We start from the raw sequence: 13,750 nt of genomic DNA on the forward strand, positions 1-13,750 counted from the left end.
CGGCTATTTCTAATTAATACCTTGGTGAGCCCTGCCAGCAGTCAGCATGCTTGGATTCGTGCCAGATTGCAAAATCAGAAATAATACATTTGACAGCTTTGTCTTTAGTGTTTTAAGGGGCTTTTGTACATTTTGATACCATGAAAAGTTTTGAGAAACCCAACTCTGGGAAGAGAATCAACCAGGATCACCTGAAAGGAGTCAGGCTCAGAACTAAACATGGAATCTACAGAGTAATCTGTGTGTTTAAGCATGGGGTCTGTAGGTTTGTTTTTACAAGCACCAGTAGGCATTGTTGCCCTAGAACACCTGAAATCCCAACTCAAAGAACAATACAGAACAAAAGGAAACAAAAAGCCCCCAACCAACACCACCTGATGGCCTTTTCCGGTGAGTTAGCAGTAACAACAAAATACAGCTGAAGTCAAAGGCCAAATCTCTCCACGACGAAAAGGTTCCAACTCTGGACCAATCAACTGTTGAGAACAGTAGAAAATAAGTGAACTCTCCAAAGGATTAGAGTCCCTCTGTGTTTCAGAAATTTCCATTCGCTTCTCACCAAGTTGTGGAAATGCATCCAAAACTCTTGAGTATTCCGCGTACGGACAAGAATGAGGAGAAAGGAAGCCAAGATTGTAAAAGAGTTTGGCACAAAATTCCCCAAGTAGATGCATGTGTATTTCTCTCTCACAAAAGGCACACATTTGGTTTCTTATCAATAATGGGAAAGATGGGATGTCATACCCTGTTACACATACAAGATTATTAACAACTTCACAAAAAGGCATTTGACTATGCTGCATCTTCCTCATAGTTCCTTACGACACATTAACCCCACAAACCACTTCTGAGCACGGCAGATTTGTCCTCAGCATAGACTCCTTTGTCCCTTTGTACAAACTGGAGCACAGGGAAACGTCTTTTTGTGTAGCAATTATTTTTTTCCACATGTACACAGCAGGAACAGTATAAATTAGGGATATTAACGATATTGCAATATTAGTTCTTTTTCTCCAAGTAATTTGACGGCACCCAGCCTTTAAATGGCTTTACACCATTCATGATCTGGCAGTACCACCAGCCATTTGGGTTCCTTTCAAGGACCTCCATGCAAACACCTTCCTGAAACCCCACAGTCTCCTCATCCCCTTCATAATCTGCAATGGAAACGTAGATGTCCTTGAGATTGTTGTGGATGAACTGGGACTTCTCAATGGGCTTTGGCCTGACCGTGGACACAGGAATCCCATTCCTCTGGGTAGGGAGGTTGGAGGTGGTCTCTGAGCCCTCCGTACCTGACCGCTCAGGCTGCTTTCCCTTTGCATCACCCGGCTGTGACCACGCGTTGCTGAAGGAGGAATTACGACGGACGGTCCTAAGATGATCTGTAGTTGTTAAAGACTCGTTTCTGCGTAAGGAGCACGACAGGTTGTTATCCTTTGGAGGTGGAGACACAAACACTGACTGCGGCCGGACAGCAAGCTGCCTCACACCATTCCTCATTTTGACTGGCCCTGATGGTTTTGAAAAACCACCAGGAGGTTTGCTTGGGATGGGTGGTGTTGCATGTTTGCTCTGGTTGATGGTGTTCAAAGCCTGAACCCTCTTCTCTATCTTCTCTAAACTGTTTGACTTGTTTTCATTTTTCCTGTTTCTGGCAAGTGAAACATCAGTCTCTGCTGATGTGGTTTCTCGCTGGTTATCGGGGAGAGCCAAATAATGGGAAGGAGCCCAGCCTTCCGTGTCTCCGTATTTCAGGTACCACCATCCACTGGCTTGCTTTTCCAGCACTTCTACCTGTACTCCTGCTGGGAAGCAAATTTCAGAATCCTGTACCTTTTGGTAGGAGTCAGTGGTCACATAGAAACATCTAGAGTCATTTTCATGCTCAGTTTTGGCTGGATGGCTAGAGCAGAAAATGCCACGGGAAGGGGCTGTAATGAGATCAGCTGAGCCCCTCCTAACAAAATCATCTTGGTTCTCAGAAGCTGTGCATGGTGGGCTCTCAGACTCTTCGCTTCTTGAACCTTTAAGCCCACCTCTGAGTTGCCCAGTTGGCCTCAGCTGACGCCTTAAAGTGCTGATATCCATCTTTTCTTGGCTCTGAGAGTCTGCCTTGTTTAGGAAGGGTTTGGGCCTAACGATTGGCTTTGCTCTGATGGAAGGACTCTGCCCAGGCTCTTTCTTCACACCTGTTCTTGGTATGCTACGTAAGCCAACATCTGAAGCTGACCTTGGTTTTGTTTCCTCGTTCCTGGAATAGTGACATTTTCCAGGATCAGACTGGATGTTTTTGTCAGTCTTGAGCTTCACAAGTGATGATTTTGGAGAGCTGGAACATGGAGAATTCCTTCGGATCAAGGAGAGAGAGGAGCTTTTCTGAGAATCGGAGTCTCCACTAGATTCCTTATTGGACAAAGCATCTTCCACGTAACGCCTGAATCCCTCGTTCTCATAGATGGTCTCTTCTTCATGAGCAACATTTTCCGAAGACTCTCCTACTTTGAACTTTGCTTTCTGAAGTGATGACACAGGAGAGGGCTTGAGGGGCTGAAACAGTCGCTTTTCAGGAGTGCCCTCTTCACGATGACTTTCACTCACTTCACACTCCGAATCAAAGCCAAAGGCAGGCACATCGTACTCAGGTTCTTCATATTTCAGCTTGTGTGGAGAGTCTTGTGTATCTCCTGAAGTAGTTGTTCCAGGAGTTGTTCCTTCTTCAGATTCTTTTGGTTTACTGGGAGGTGCTGGGGGAGGAACTTTTGGACGGGTTAAAGTACTGGTTCTTCTGTTTAAATTTGGCTTCTTCCTTTTGTCAATGTAAGATGCTGGAGCCCATCCTTCTTTCTCTCCAATCTGCACATACCACCAACCGCCAGAATTCTTTTCTATAACCTAAGAGATGACAAAGAACATATTACTCGAACAAAAAATCTCAAACAATTGCTTTCCACTCCTCCCCTTTCAATCCAAACCCCTGCAGTAGCCAAATATTACAGTCTTCCCAGCTCCACTGTTATGGCTCACCTCTGCTTTTTGTCCTCCACGAAAGCTTATGCCATCAGAGATACAAGACTGGAACTCTGCAATGGTGTAGTATTCCACTTCCACAGAGGGTGGCTCTGGTGGTTTAGGCAACTGAAAACCCTACAGCAAACAGGAAATTTTGTTCAAGTAAAGCGAAGAAGTGGTAGGCTGAACAGCAGTTTGAAAAATGTATTTCCCTTTACACACTAAAAATCTTTTTTCTTCCTGTGCTACTTCCTAATGACAATTTCCCAGTTCTCGAGAATGGAGGCTGATAAATTGACTTGGGTCACAAGAAAGCAACTTTTCAATATACACACTGTTCATGCCACCTTCATCAGCTATTAAAGCCGTGATAATCTTTACCTGAACAGTAAAACATTTTACAGATGGGCCATAAAGTGTGAGCTGCCATTCCAATCACTGTAGCAACAGCCCATTTACCGAAATTTTGTCCGGAAAGACTGTTGTGGGTGGCTTGCCACAACTACACAACTGCATTGCAACGAGCCTGTAATAGATTCTGCCTATCATCTAATATAATGCCTTAAAATGTAATCCTTACAAATTATTGTTTAAAAAATCAGCATCAGATTAACAGCAATCTGAAATAGTCAGTGATATGAGCTAGCGTGCATCTGTTGTAGAAAGAAACAAAAAGATAGTCTCATACAACCCTATGAAGAGCTTTGCTCAGAAGTGATAGCAGAAAGGAAGGACTTTATTATAGGATCAAAACATTCGAGTTCCTCTCCATAACAGAAAACCAGAGCCTCTATTCAATCCCCACACAACCTGCATTTAAATGGTATAGAGGCTCCACAGGGAGCAGGACACTGCTATTAACAGTCAATCTGGCAGCACCAAACTTCTCTAAAAGTTAAGTATCTTTACATTAAGTTGTCACTTTAGAGTTTGTTACAATTATTTTAAGGTGATAAATGAGTCCTTTTAAGAATTTCAAGATTGAAAGCTTTTCAGATTAGCATATTGGTCATCTACAGAAGGACTAGATGATGATGATGAAGCTTCCCAGCTTCTGCACTTCACTGCTTATGGCTCTAACACAAGAACTGCAGCATGTCAGGATCTCTTGAACACAGGTCAGACCTGCCACAGACAGACACAGGACAACCAAAAACACAAAATGACCTTAAGCCCCTAAAGGGAGAAAGGCAAATGGCACACTGCACTATATTCACACGCTCCTCCATTTCTAAAATATCCTCATTGTAACTAACGACTCATGTTTCACCATGCGCAGCATGTGGCATTTCACAGAGAATGCATCACTGCACCTTAGGAACCGTGTCTAACAACATTATAATTGGATGTTGCTGCGCTATAAATGCTGAAATACAGCAGAAGTACAGCATAATAAAATGCCTTCAGATGATAGGGTGGTTTGGATTAAATGAAATAATTGAAAACAGCAGACATGTTCAGGGTTTCACATATATTATCGCTGCCTTTTTTTTTAGCATGGGATCAAGTGTAGTAGTCTTGCCAAAACAAAGTCTAATTGAAAATAATGCAAAGAGAAGTAGGAAGAAAGTGCTAATATGCTATTCATCTAGTTTGTTAAGAGGCATTTTGGATGACAGAACAACGACAAGTCACATACAGCTCATAAAGGGCACAGCAGTTATTAAACACTATGTATTGCCTAGTTATAAACAAGTTATCAGCATTACTTCCATGCAAATAAACTACCGAGCAGTTCCTATCTGAAGATGACAGTCCTAATCTCAAATTGCTCTCAACTTCCACACTGGTAGCTTTGAGGATAAACAACCATCAGAGGTCCCATTCATGTAGTATACATTCTTCCATAAGATTCCAAGCCACTTTTAAAATACCCAAGAGTGAAATTTAGAGACCCAGTCACTAAAGACAAGAGAAGGTCAAGAGATCCAGCTTAGGCTGAAGTCACCCAGAGAAATTTTAAACCACCTGAGCCAGCCAGATGGGCTTTAATGCTTATGCACAGAACACAGTAGCTTTGGGACGTTCTCCCTTTGGTTCAATATCTGCTTAGCTGGGGCAATATTTTGAAACACAGAACCCCCTAGTTAACATTAGGATATCCAAAGGTCTGCACAATTCTTAATAAAATAAACAGGTATGCAAATAAAGGATCTCTGAGATACTATTCCCCACCCTGCCCGACCCCCAGCTTCGTGCAGCTGTAGAAAGTCTCATGAACCACCCCCACACCTCACCCCACTGCTAACATATACCATAAACCAATACAAACCAGACTGGATTCTCTTCGTGGGGGAGGCCTTGTTCTTAGGTTTGGAGAACCTGAGCAGGAAAGGGAAAAGGGAGAGATAACTTAACTTTGCAAGTACCGCTAAAGACATTTTCCAGCAGCTCTCTGCTGTTACACTGTTTGAGAATACTGGAAGTCAGTATTTGCAATACCCAAAGCATCTCCATGAAAAAAGACAGGCAACTATGATGGTATATTAGAAATACCAAGGTAGCTTAGCTATTCATCTCAGCTAAGCCAGCAAATTTAAGAGGAAATCACTGCCAGAAAGTAGTGGATTGTATTTTCTGCTGGAACTGACCAGCTTCATGGGAGATTGGCCAGCAAAGAACTGGCCTAATACCTGGTTTTCCCCCCAGCAGTAAAAACAATCCACTAAAATAATAACACTCACACTGTCCCCTTGCCATTCCTTGCACAGGCTAGCATTAGCATCTGCATTTTGCAGATGAAATACTAAAAGCATTATAGCAACCTTCCCTCAGAAAAACAGCAGAGCAAATGCAAGAGTATACATAGGTGGTCTCCTTGACTTTAACATCTCCCACACATAGAGGTGGGAGGCACAGTTTAGTCTTCAAAAGGAAAAAAAATCTTCAAAAGGAAAAAGACAAAAAACCAAACACATGCTGGCTAAGATAAAGAGGAATCAGTCAACATTTGTATAAAGCAAAGTTAAATTTTATCACTACTAATGAAGACCCATGTCCTGGATTCCATGCAGATTTAGAGACAATGCAAAGATCCGCTTGTGTGGATTCAGCTACAAGGCCAGGATACATGGGATCTTAACTGACACACAATGCCAGCCCTGAAAGGCAGAAAACAAGAATTCACTGCAAGCCAAACTACTTTACTGCCTTACTTATTTGAGCTCTTTGTGGTGCTATCCTTGCTATGGCTGGGGATCCCTGGGCCAGTTTGGAAGCCTGCTTGTCTGGGGTCATCATCGCATTGCCATTAGAGTCATTGCACAGGATGGGCAAACTGATTTCCTTCTTGGTGATATGGGTTTCTGTAGTCTCATTTTCTGCTTGAGTTTCCTTGTCAGTGGATGACTTCTTGTTCAGCAAGTTACTGATCTCCATGATGTTTCCTATGATTTCCACTGGCCCAGTTAAGTTCTTTTTCCTAGATGGAAGATCATCTTTAGCCTTCTTCAGATATGAAGCTGGGGCCCAGCCTTCTTTGCCTAGATACCTGCAGATGCAAAAGGAAACATCATCACATCAAGCACAGCCTTCTCAGACGTTTCAGGTATAACAGCCAAGGCAAAAGCGATGGATGATAACATAAAACAAAACTTGCAGTTCTTGGGTGAACTTTTGTGGCCTCCATTTGTTACCTATCGATTAGATATATCCAGGTCAGCTGAGCAAACAGTGAACTGTGGACTGCTGCTAAAAGCCACATCTCAACCCAAGGAAGAAGCCTCTCTGGATAAGAAATACAGCTGCTCACAAGGCAAAGGGCTTCCTCAGTTTGTTCTATGCCATGCTTAGACAGTAGTAGGCAAACTCGGTATTTACCGACAGAGCAGAAAAGCAAGCTAGAGAGTAAACTATGATGGCCGTAATACTTCCTAGAGGCAATTCAAAATGGAAAAGGGCTAAAATAAGGATTTACAGAGCCCCTGTGTCTGCAGTTTATACGATCTACTTTCAAGCCTCCTCCTTTGCAATTATTACAACCACTGCCCTTCCTCCCTTAACTCCCAGTCCTATACGATCTGCTTCTCTTATGGAGACTATAGGACCCAAACTACTGAAGCTTCCTCTTGCACTGCAAGGTTGAGAAACAGTTTGATTAAGGAAAAATAGCTTTGATGGAGACTAATTTTCCTGAACAAGCTAGAGGCTATTTGAAGAAATAAACTGGGAAATCGGAACAGACACCCGAATCCAGTAGGTGTTCTCAGAGCACCAGCCCAAGCTGCTCATGCTACACTTCAAACTGAAGTCATTCTTCCACAACTGGGCTTCTGGGAAGATGTTTTTTCTAACTCCTGCCATTCCTAACACCTCAGCAGGGATTTCAGATTACAATCAAACTCCAGGGAGGAGCATATGGAGGAACTCTGCCTTTCCTAATGAAACCTTAACTTGCTACAGAGTGAGTCACTGAAACCTCTCTCTTTTTAATCTCTCAAGATACCCAAAGCAAGCGCTTGAACTGTAAGTGGGAAACCAGTCACCATTAAAATCCTGGTGCTCAGGAAATCCGCAGGAAACTCAAAGGTTAAAACACTGGGACTCTTAGGCTCTTTAATGAAAATGGAGACTCATTAGACACAAGAGGAAGGAGCTGGGGGGTGGGTGCAGGGAGAGGGATATATCAACAAATCATTCTCTGGCAGATGAGCAACTTTGCTATGCTAGCACTTGGGATTCTGAGGTTTGCAGTGAGGTTTCTGCACCAGGGCACATCCTGATCTTATTCACCAAATCCAGACACTCAGGAGTGGCACTGGGACTTTACAGGGAAAACAGTGGGCTCAGAGGAGGGCCACCTCTCCTACTAAGAAAGGCTGAGAGAGCTGGAGTTGTTCAGCCTGGAGGACAGAAGGCTTTTGGGAGACCTTACTGCAGACTTTCAGTACTCAAAGGAGGCCTAAAGGAGAGATGGGGACAGTCTGTTTAGCAGGGTCTGTTGTGACAGGACGAGGGGTGATAGTTTTTTAAACCAAAAGAGGGGAGATTTAGACTAGATAGAAAGAAGACATTTTTTACAATGAGGGTGGTGAAATACTGGAACAAGTTGCCTTGAGAGGTGGTAGATAACCTTAAATATTGACAGGGATGGGACATGCCAGACAGGGCTCTGAGCAAACTGATCTAGTTAAAGGTGTTCCAGCTCACTACACAGGGATTGGACCAGATGACCTTTAAAGGTTCTTGCAACTCAAACCATTCTATGATTCTATGAAAATGCAGCGTAGGTCTGCTTCCCTAAACAACTTTATTCTTTCTGTACAAAAGCAAATACAATTCTGTACTTCTACCAATAACCACAAGGACCTTTCTGTCCAAAATCTTGCCTTTTCCTCCACTTCCATCTAGATCAGCCAGATACTAGGATTCTGCCTCTCCCTATGCACTTGCCTTCTGTCACACATGAAGGCAAGGATATGGGATGTTCCCCACTCAGAGAATTTAGCGACAATCTTTTTCAAAGATTCTGGTGTCAAAGGAAAGCATTCCAACGGCTCTGAGCTTTTTTTTTTTTTCCACATGGAGATTAACAAGTAGCAGCAACATGGCAGTGACTTGGTTTGACTTCCAATAGATACACAGCATCCAAACACTGATACTATGTCAAGATACAGTTTGGACTTATTCAATTCTGTCCCCTTTGAGGCTTTTCTGCCGACCCAAACCAAGCCAAAAAAACCCAAACAAATTAAACAAAAAAAAACCACCCAAAAAACCCACCCCCAAACCCAAAACAGTAAAAAAAGAAAAAAAGGCCTCAATATGTGCCACATCCCCTATTGTGTCAGGGCATCTCTCAGTGCCATCTTCCAGCCCTGATGACTTTAGTATTCATCCCCTTTTGCAGTAGATGGCCCTTTTGCAGAGCTACTGACCAATGCTTTCTGCTGCCTGTGCATCAGGGAAGATTTTTTTTAAAGGGATATTGATAACTTCATGTGATCTGGAGATGTAAAGGTTTTCATCTGTGAGAAAGTCACATCAGCCAATGCACTGAGCTCTCCAAAAGTTCCAAAGTTTACTTTCAACAGAGCTTGATTGTGCAAAATCAGCAAGAAAAAAACAGTTTATATCCATCATCGTTTGTGAGAGACTTAACATGTTTCAGATCAGAAAGGCAGCCACAGGCAGGTTCTGTACTGGCTTCTTAGTTCTCCTGCCAACTGTACGTATTTGGATCAGCCCATATAACCCTGCTGCATCAGACACCTCTGATCTCACATAGTTTCTTCCAATGAATAGTAGCAGCAGTAGCTGGACAGTTAATAACTCTGGGCAACAAACCCTAGGTAGAAAAGCTGTTGCTGGTTATTTCTTCCTGTGAGTTAGTAAATTCAAACTCAAGTTAATGCTGAGCAGTAGTTGCCAGAAACTGCCAGTTTCTTTGTGCATCACCACAAATAAAAGCTACTTATGTAAGTCAAGTAGGCTTACATTTTCACCTTAGTCCTTGAATTTGGCAATCTCAAAGCCCTTTGCAAACATCACCTTAGAAGACTACCTGATCTTCCCATTTATATGGGGGAGAACTACAGGAACTGCTAATCATCTTCAGAGAAGTCCCAAACTGGTCATGAACTTTATTTCACATCTAAGAGCTGAATTGCAAGTATACTTGCTTCATTTGTATTCACAACCTACTGGAGACATTTCAAACCCCACCTTTGATTCCTCATTTCAGTGCCACCAACATGTCTCAACTGCACTTCATTCACAGGGGCTGAGGCTCCTAATGAATGACAAAATTAAAAAAGCTTGCTTAGCATATTGCTACTTGGCCTACAATCCACTTGGGAACCGTGAGACAGTAACTGATACAAAGTGAGATCTAAATAATGGATGCTAATGGCAGCTATAATGATATTGGGGAGCACACAGGTCCACTGAACTCAGTAGAATAGTAAGAAAAAAACCAGGTAAGAGTCTCTCTTTCATTTCTCCAGAGTCCAAATGATTTTGTTTTAAAGTCATGATACACACAGGACAAAAAGGAAAACACCAATACTGCCTGTAGCTTCTACAGCACTGAACTGGGAAGGCTGAAGAATTAGATGCAGTGATTTGGTATCTCGGCAATTCCAAAACCCTCCCTGTTTATATTATATGAAGGAAAAAATGGATTCAAACTATAGGAATGTTAAAAGTCAGAAGTGCCTCTGTGAGTCTGAGTTTGAGAGTCACATCTGCTTTCCAGCTCCAGAGCACTGGAATAGCTCCAGAGGGAAGCAAACCAGGGGAAAAAAAGAAAAGGGGGGGAAAAAAAAAAAAAAAAGAAAAAGAAGGGCAGGAAATGAGGATCAGCACATGGCCAGGAATTTGGGGAAATTACATATTTAAGGTGGAACAAGCTAATATCTTTAAGGTGGATTCCATTTACAAGCTGCTGGATTTGTTTTTATTTTTACACACCGTGTCCTCAGTCTCTATTATGCAACCTAGCAGACAAGGCAGCAGGATTCAACTGGAGAATCCTTCTGCTCCCTCTCCACTCACACTCAGTGCAGGAGAAGGAGCTGCTCCTTTTAGGGCACTCAATACTCAGAAAAGTGTATTTCTGCAAAAGAGGAAACCTTCTGAGTCAGATCAATTTAAGTCTAATAAATAGCACAGAAGAAGTTTGAGATCTACCCAGGCTACCCCGGCTGCAAAAGACCAGCTTGCAAGGATAGATCACCACATCAACATTTCCAAAGGTATTGCCCACAGAAGGAAACCAACCTGTTTCTAAGAGCAGTTTAATCCTCCAGCAAGACCGCAGCATTGTGCTCCAAGGCAGCAGAAATGCTGGGTGTCAGCCAGCATCCGAGGTCACGCAGATATGGGAAGCACCTAACCCACCTTTCAACAAGAAAAGGGGCTGCTCAACTCAAAATGCTTCTTACAAAAAATCCAAGGGCATGCTGCATTTGCCAACTACCATAGGGTGGCTGGGGCATCCACTGTCCTGCCAGTAGATCCCCATGAAGGAGCTACTTAAGCCACTGCAGCAAGTGTCACTGTCCACCAGAATGCACTTCTTTCTTTACATAGAAAAAGTGTTTTGGGTTAGTCCAAACAATTGTGAGGAAAAGGGAGGCAGAATTCTGCTTATTGTAGAACTGTTAATATGATAAAGGGGAACCTGCAGTAGTAATAAGGCTTCATCTCAGAAATATCTTGCAACGTCTCTCCCATCAGAAAACCTATGTGCTCTTCATTCCTCTAACTTTGGCTTCCACTTCAGTGAATGGTTAAAGGAGAAAAAAATGTAACCTCACCAGACCCAGGCATCACCCAGGCATTTTTGAGTTCCTCCTATCTAGAGTGCCTTCCTGGCTCCACTGCTATCTTTATGAGCCTATTCCCTCTAAAAGAGCACTAGATGGAAGAGAAAAAAAGTTTTCTAAGTAAGGGACACTAAGAAAAACAATAACATTGCTTCAGTCAGCATTTTCACATTCCTCATTCATAGCTGACATATCAAGCAGAGTTCAAACAAAAGCAAATTCTAGCTTGGGCAGGGAAAAGGGGAAAAATATATTCACTATAATTGCAGGCTGAATAGAAAAAGATGACTAGATGAGATGGTTTGCACTGCCCGAGAGATAAACCTCTGTTTTCAGCTACCTGTTATGTAATATTTTATTTAAAGAGAAATGGGATGTCACAGCACTGCTGGGTTTGCACATAGGTACAAAACAAGGGGCATAATATGAAAGTACACTAAAACTGAAGTGCTGCCTGAATCTAGGCAGAAAAAGCTCTTAAGTACTCATACTAACACCTTATATTATTGAGACTTACCTAACCTACATTAAGCATTTCAAAAGGGGATTCTTAAGTCACAAGTCTCCTCTATGGCTGCCATTTCAAATACAGAACTAAGTTTGATACACAATGATAACTTTGCCTGCCCTTGGAATCCAGTTCCTCTACATTAAGAATATCTAATGTGGACAGGCAGAAATCAGGAAAATTATTTGAAACCATCAGTAAGTTTGGAAAAGGGCTGTAGCAAGCAGATTGAGCTCTCATATTCTCAAAAAATAGCATTATCTGCCTGTCCAAAACAGCTCAAGAGATTACAATCAACTTCTCAGCATTGCTATAAATATATTTAAGCATGTTGCAGAATAACTCTTATACTGGAAACACATTAAAATTACACACAACAGAAAGCCTTGTTAGGTCTCATAGACCTAAACTCAGATACGGACTTTTAACTTGAAGGAAGAAAAACAAAACCTACAAGTTCAGAATTTCCCCACCAGGATGGTCCACACGTTTTGCAGACACCAGAGTTACTTTAACCACCACTGTATCATTTTAGCCTTTTCTTTACATTTGTTCAAGAGTCATTATGAATAATTTGGGCTCCCTTGCCCAGCTACAGAACTGTTTAAATGCTAACATTCAGTGAATGATCAGAAAAGGTCATTGTCACAGATTCTGCAGCGATCTGGCTGCATGGCTTCTTTACCTTATGTACCACCATCCTTCCAGGTTCTTTTGGATGACCTCCACGGTGACCCCTTTTTCGAACCCAATCTCATCCTTCCCCTGGCTGGCGTACGGCTGGATAGTGACATATTTCTCTTCTAGTGAGGGGAGAAAAGGCAACATCAGTTAGGGTCAGAATTAGTCCAGCTGTTTTTCTGTTCTGTTTGCTTTTAAACTGTTCTGCAGTGATTACGTGGAGCCATTACAAAAGGCGGAGCCCGGCTCAGGGGCCCACTGATTATTTATGCTGACGACATGATAGATAATCAGCCCCTCGCCACTGCCCTGCTGCTGATAATCACAAAACGTTTCCATGCCAATAATGACAAAGTCCTCAGAGAGCTTCCCCCTTCTTCCCGCCCCCCTTCCAAGTTCCTCGAGCTGGTAAGGGAGAAGATTTGAAGCTGGACTTAACTCCCATACTGTAACTTGACAGAATCAACCCGGCTGCCAAATCAGCCAAGCGTCACCGCGGGAGCTCCGGCCAGTTGGCTCTCTGCAGACGCACATGGCTGCCCAAAGCATTGTGTTACTGAAACCCGAGCCCCGCCGCCCGAGTGGGACGGATCCTGCCCGGCGCAGGGGGGCTGGCCCATCCTGCTGCCTTCCTTCCACCTCCCAGACAGCGCAGGTCTATGGCAAAGAGCTTGAAATGGCATTTTAAAAGCGACAAAAGAATAAAAGGGTTTTGCATTTGCCAGGAGACCATGCAGCGTTTGCATTCATGGGTTGTGAAGTGCTTTGCAAACATACTTTTGCCAGACCTCACTCCAGAGAAATACATGTGTGGCAGTAGTAAAGAAGGGCCAGAACCAAGGCACATACTTCAAAAGCACAGGTTAAATTTCAAGCATGGTACTTGAGCCAAAAACCAGAATCCCTATTCACCTCCAGCATCTATCCCCTTTGCAGACAGGCAAAGGTGACAAGACTTGCTGAGAACAAACCGATGAGCAGAGCAGAACAGGCACTTCTCAGCATCTTCCTCTACCCACCAGGAGTCACTTCGTGCAGCATTTCCATCACACTCAAGGTCCACCTTTTCCTCTGTTAATTTCCAAAAAATTACAACTAGCGTTGAAAACGTGAACCAGCAGCCTTGCTCGGCAGCAGCAGGCACGGAAGGTGTTGCGAAACCTCCCTCCTGAACCCAAGATACAGTGCATGTAGCAGCATGGGGTTCTGTAGCTGGATCAAAGGCAGGGCACGCAAGCAACAATGTGCACCCCAACTGGCCTTCCTAGCACTTTCTACCGGC

General features: G+C 43.1%; 1 protein-coding gene across 1 annotated transcript in view; it reads right to left on the reverse strand.

Moving 5' to 3' along the window:
* Positions 1–513: 513 nt before the first annotated feature.
* Positions 514–13,750, reverse strand: part of SH3PXD2A (SH3 and PX domains 2A) — a 176,028-nt gene continuing 162,791 nt past the window's right edge. The window contains exons 8-12 of the mRNA XM_008946908.1: positions 12,473–12,590; positions 6,168–6,502; positions 5,285–5,334; positions 3,028–3,147; positions 514–2,895 (exon numbers count right to left, since the gene is read on the reverse strand). Coding sequence (XP_008945156.1) covers positions 1,000–2,895; positions 3,028–3,147; positions 5,285–5,334; positions 6,168–6,502; positions 12,473–12,590 — 2,519 coding nt within the window. The 3' untranslated portion in view covers positions 514–999. The remainder of the gene's footprint in view (positions 2,896–3,027; positions 3,148–5,284; positions 5,335–6,167; positions 6,503–12,472; positions 12,591–13,750) is intronic.

The sequence above is a fragment of the Merops nubicus genome, unplaced genomic scaffold (genome assembly GCF_000691845.1).
Source record: "Merops nubicus isolate BGI_N331 unplaced genomic scaffold, ASM69184v1 scaffold16739, whole genome shotgun sequence".
Classification (NCBI taxonomy): Eukaryota; Metazoa; Chordata; class Aves; order Coraciiformes; family Meropidae; genus Merops; species Merops nubicus.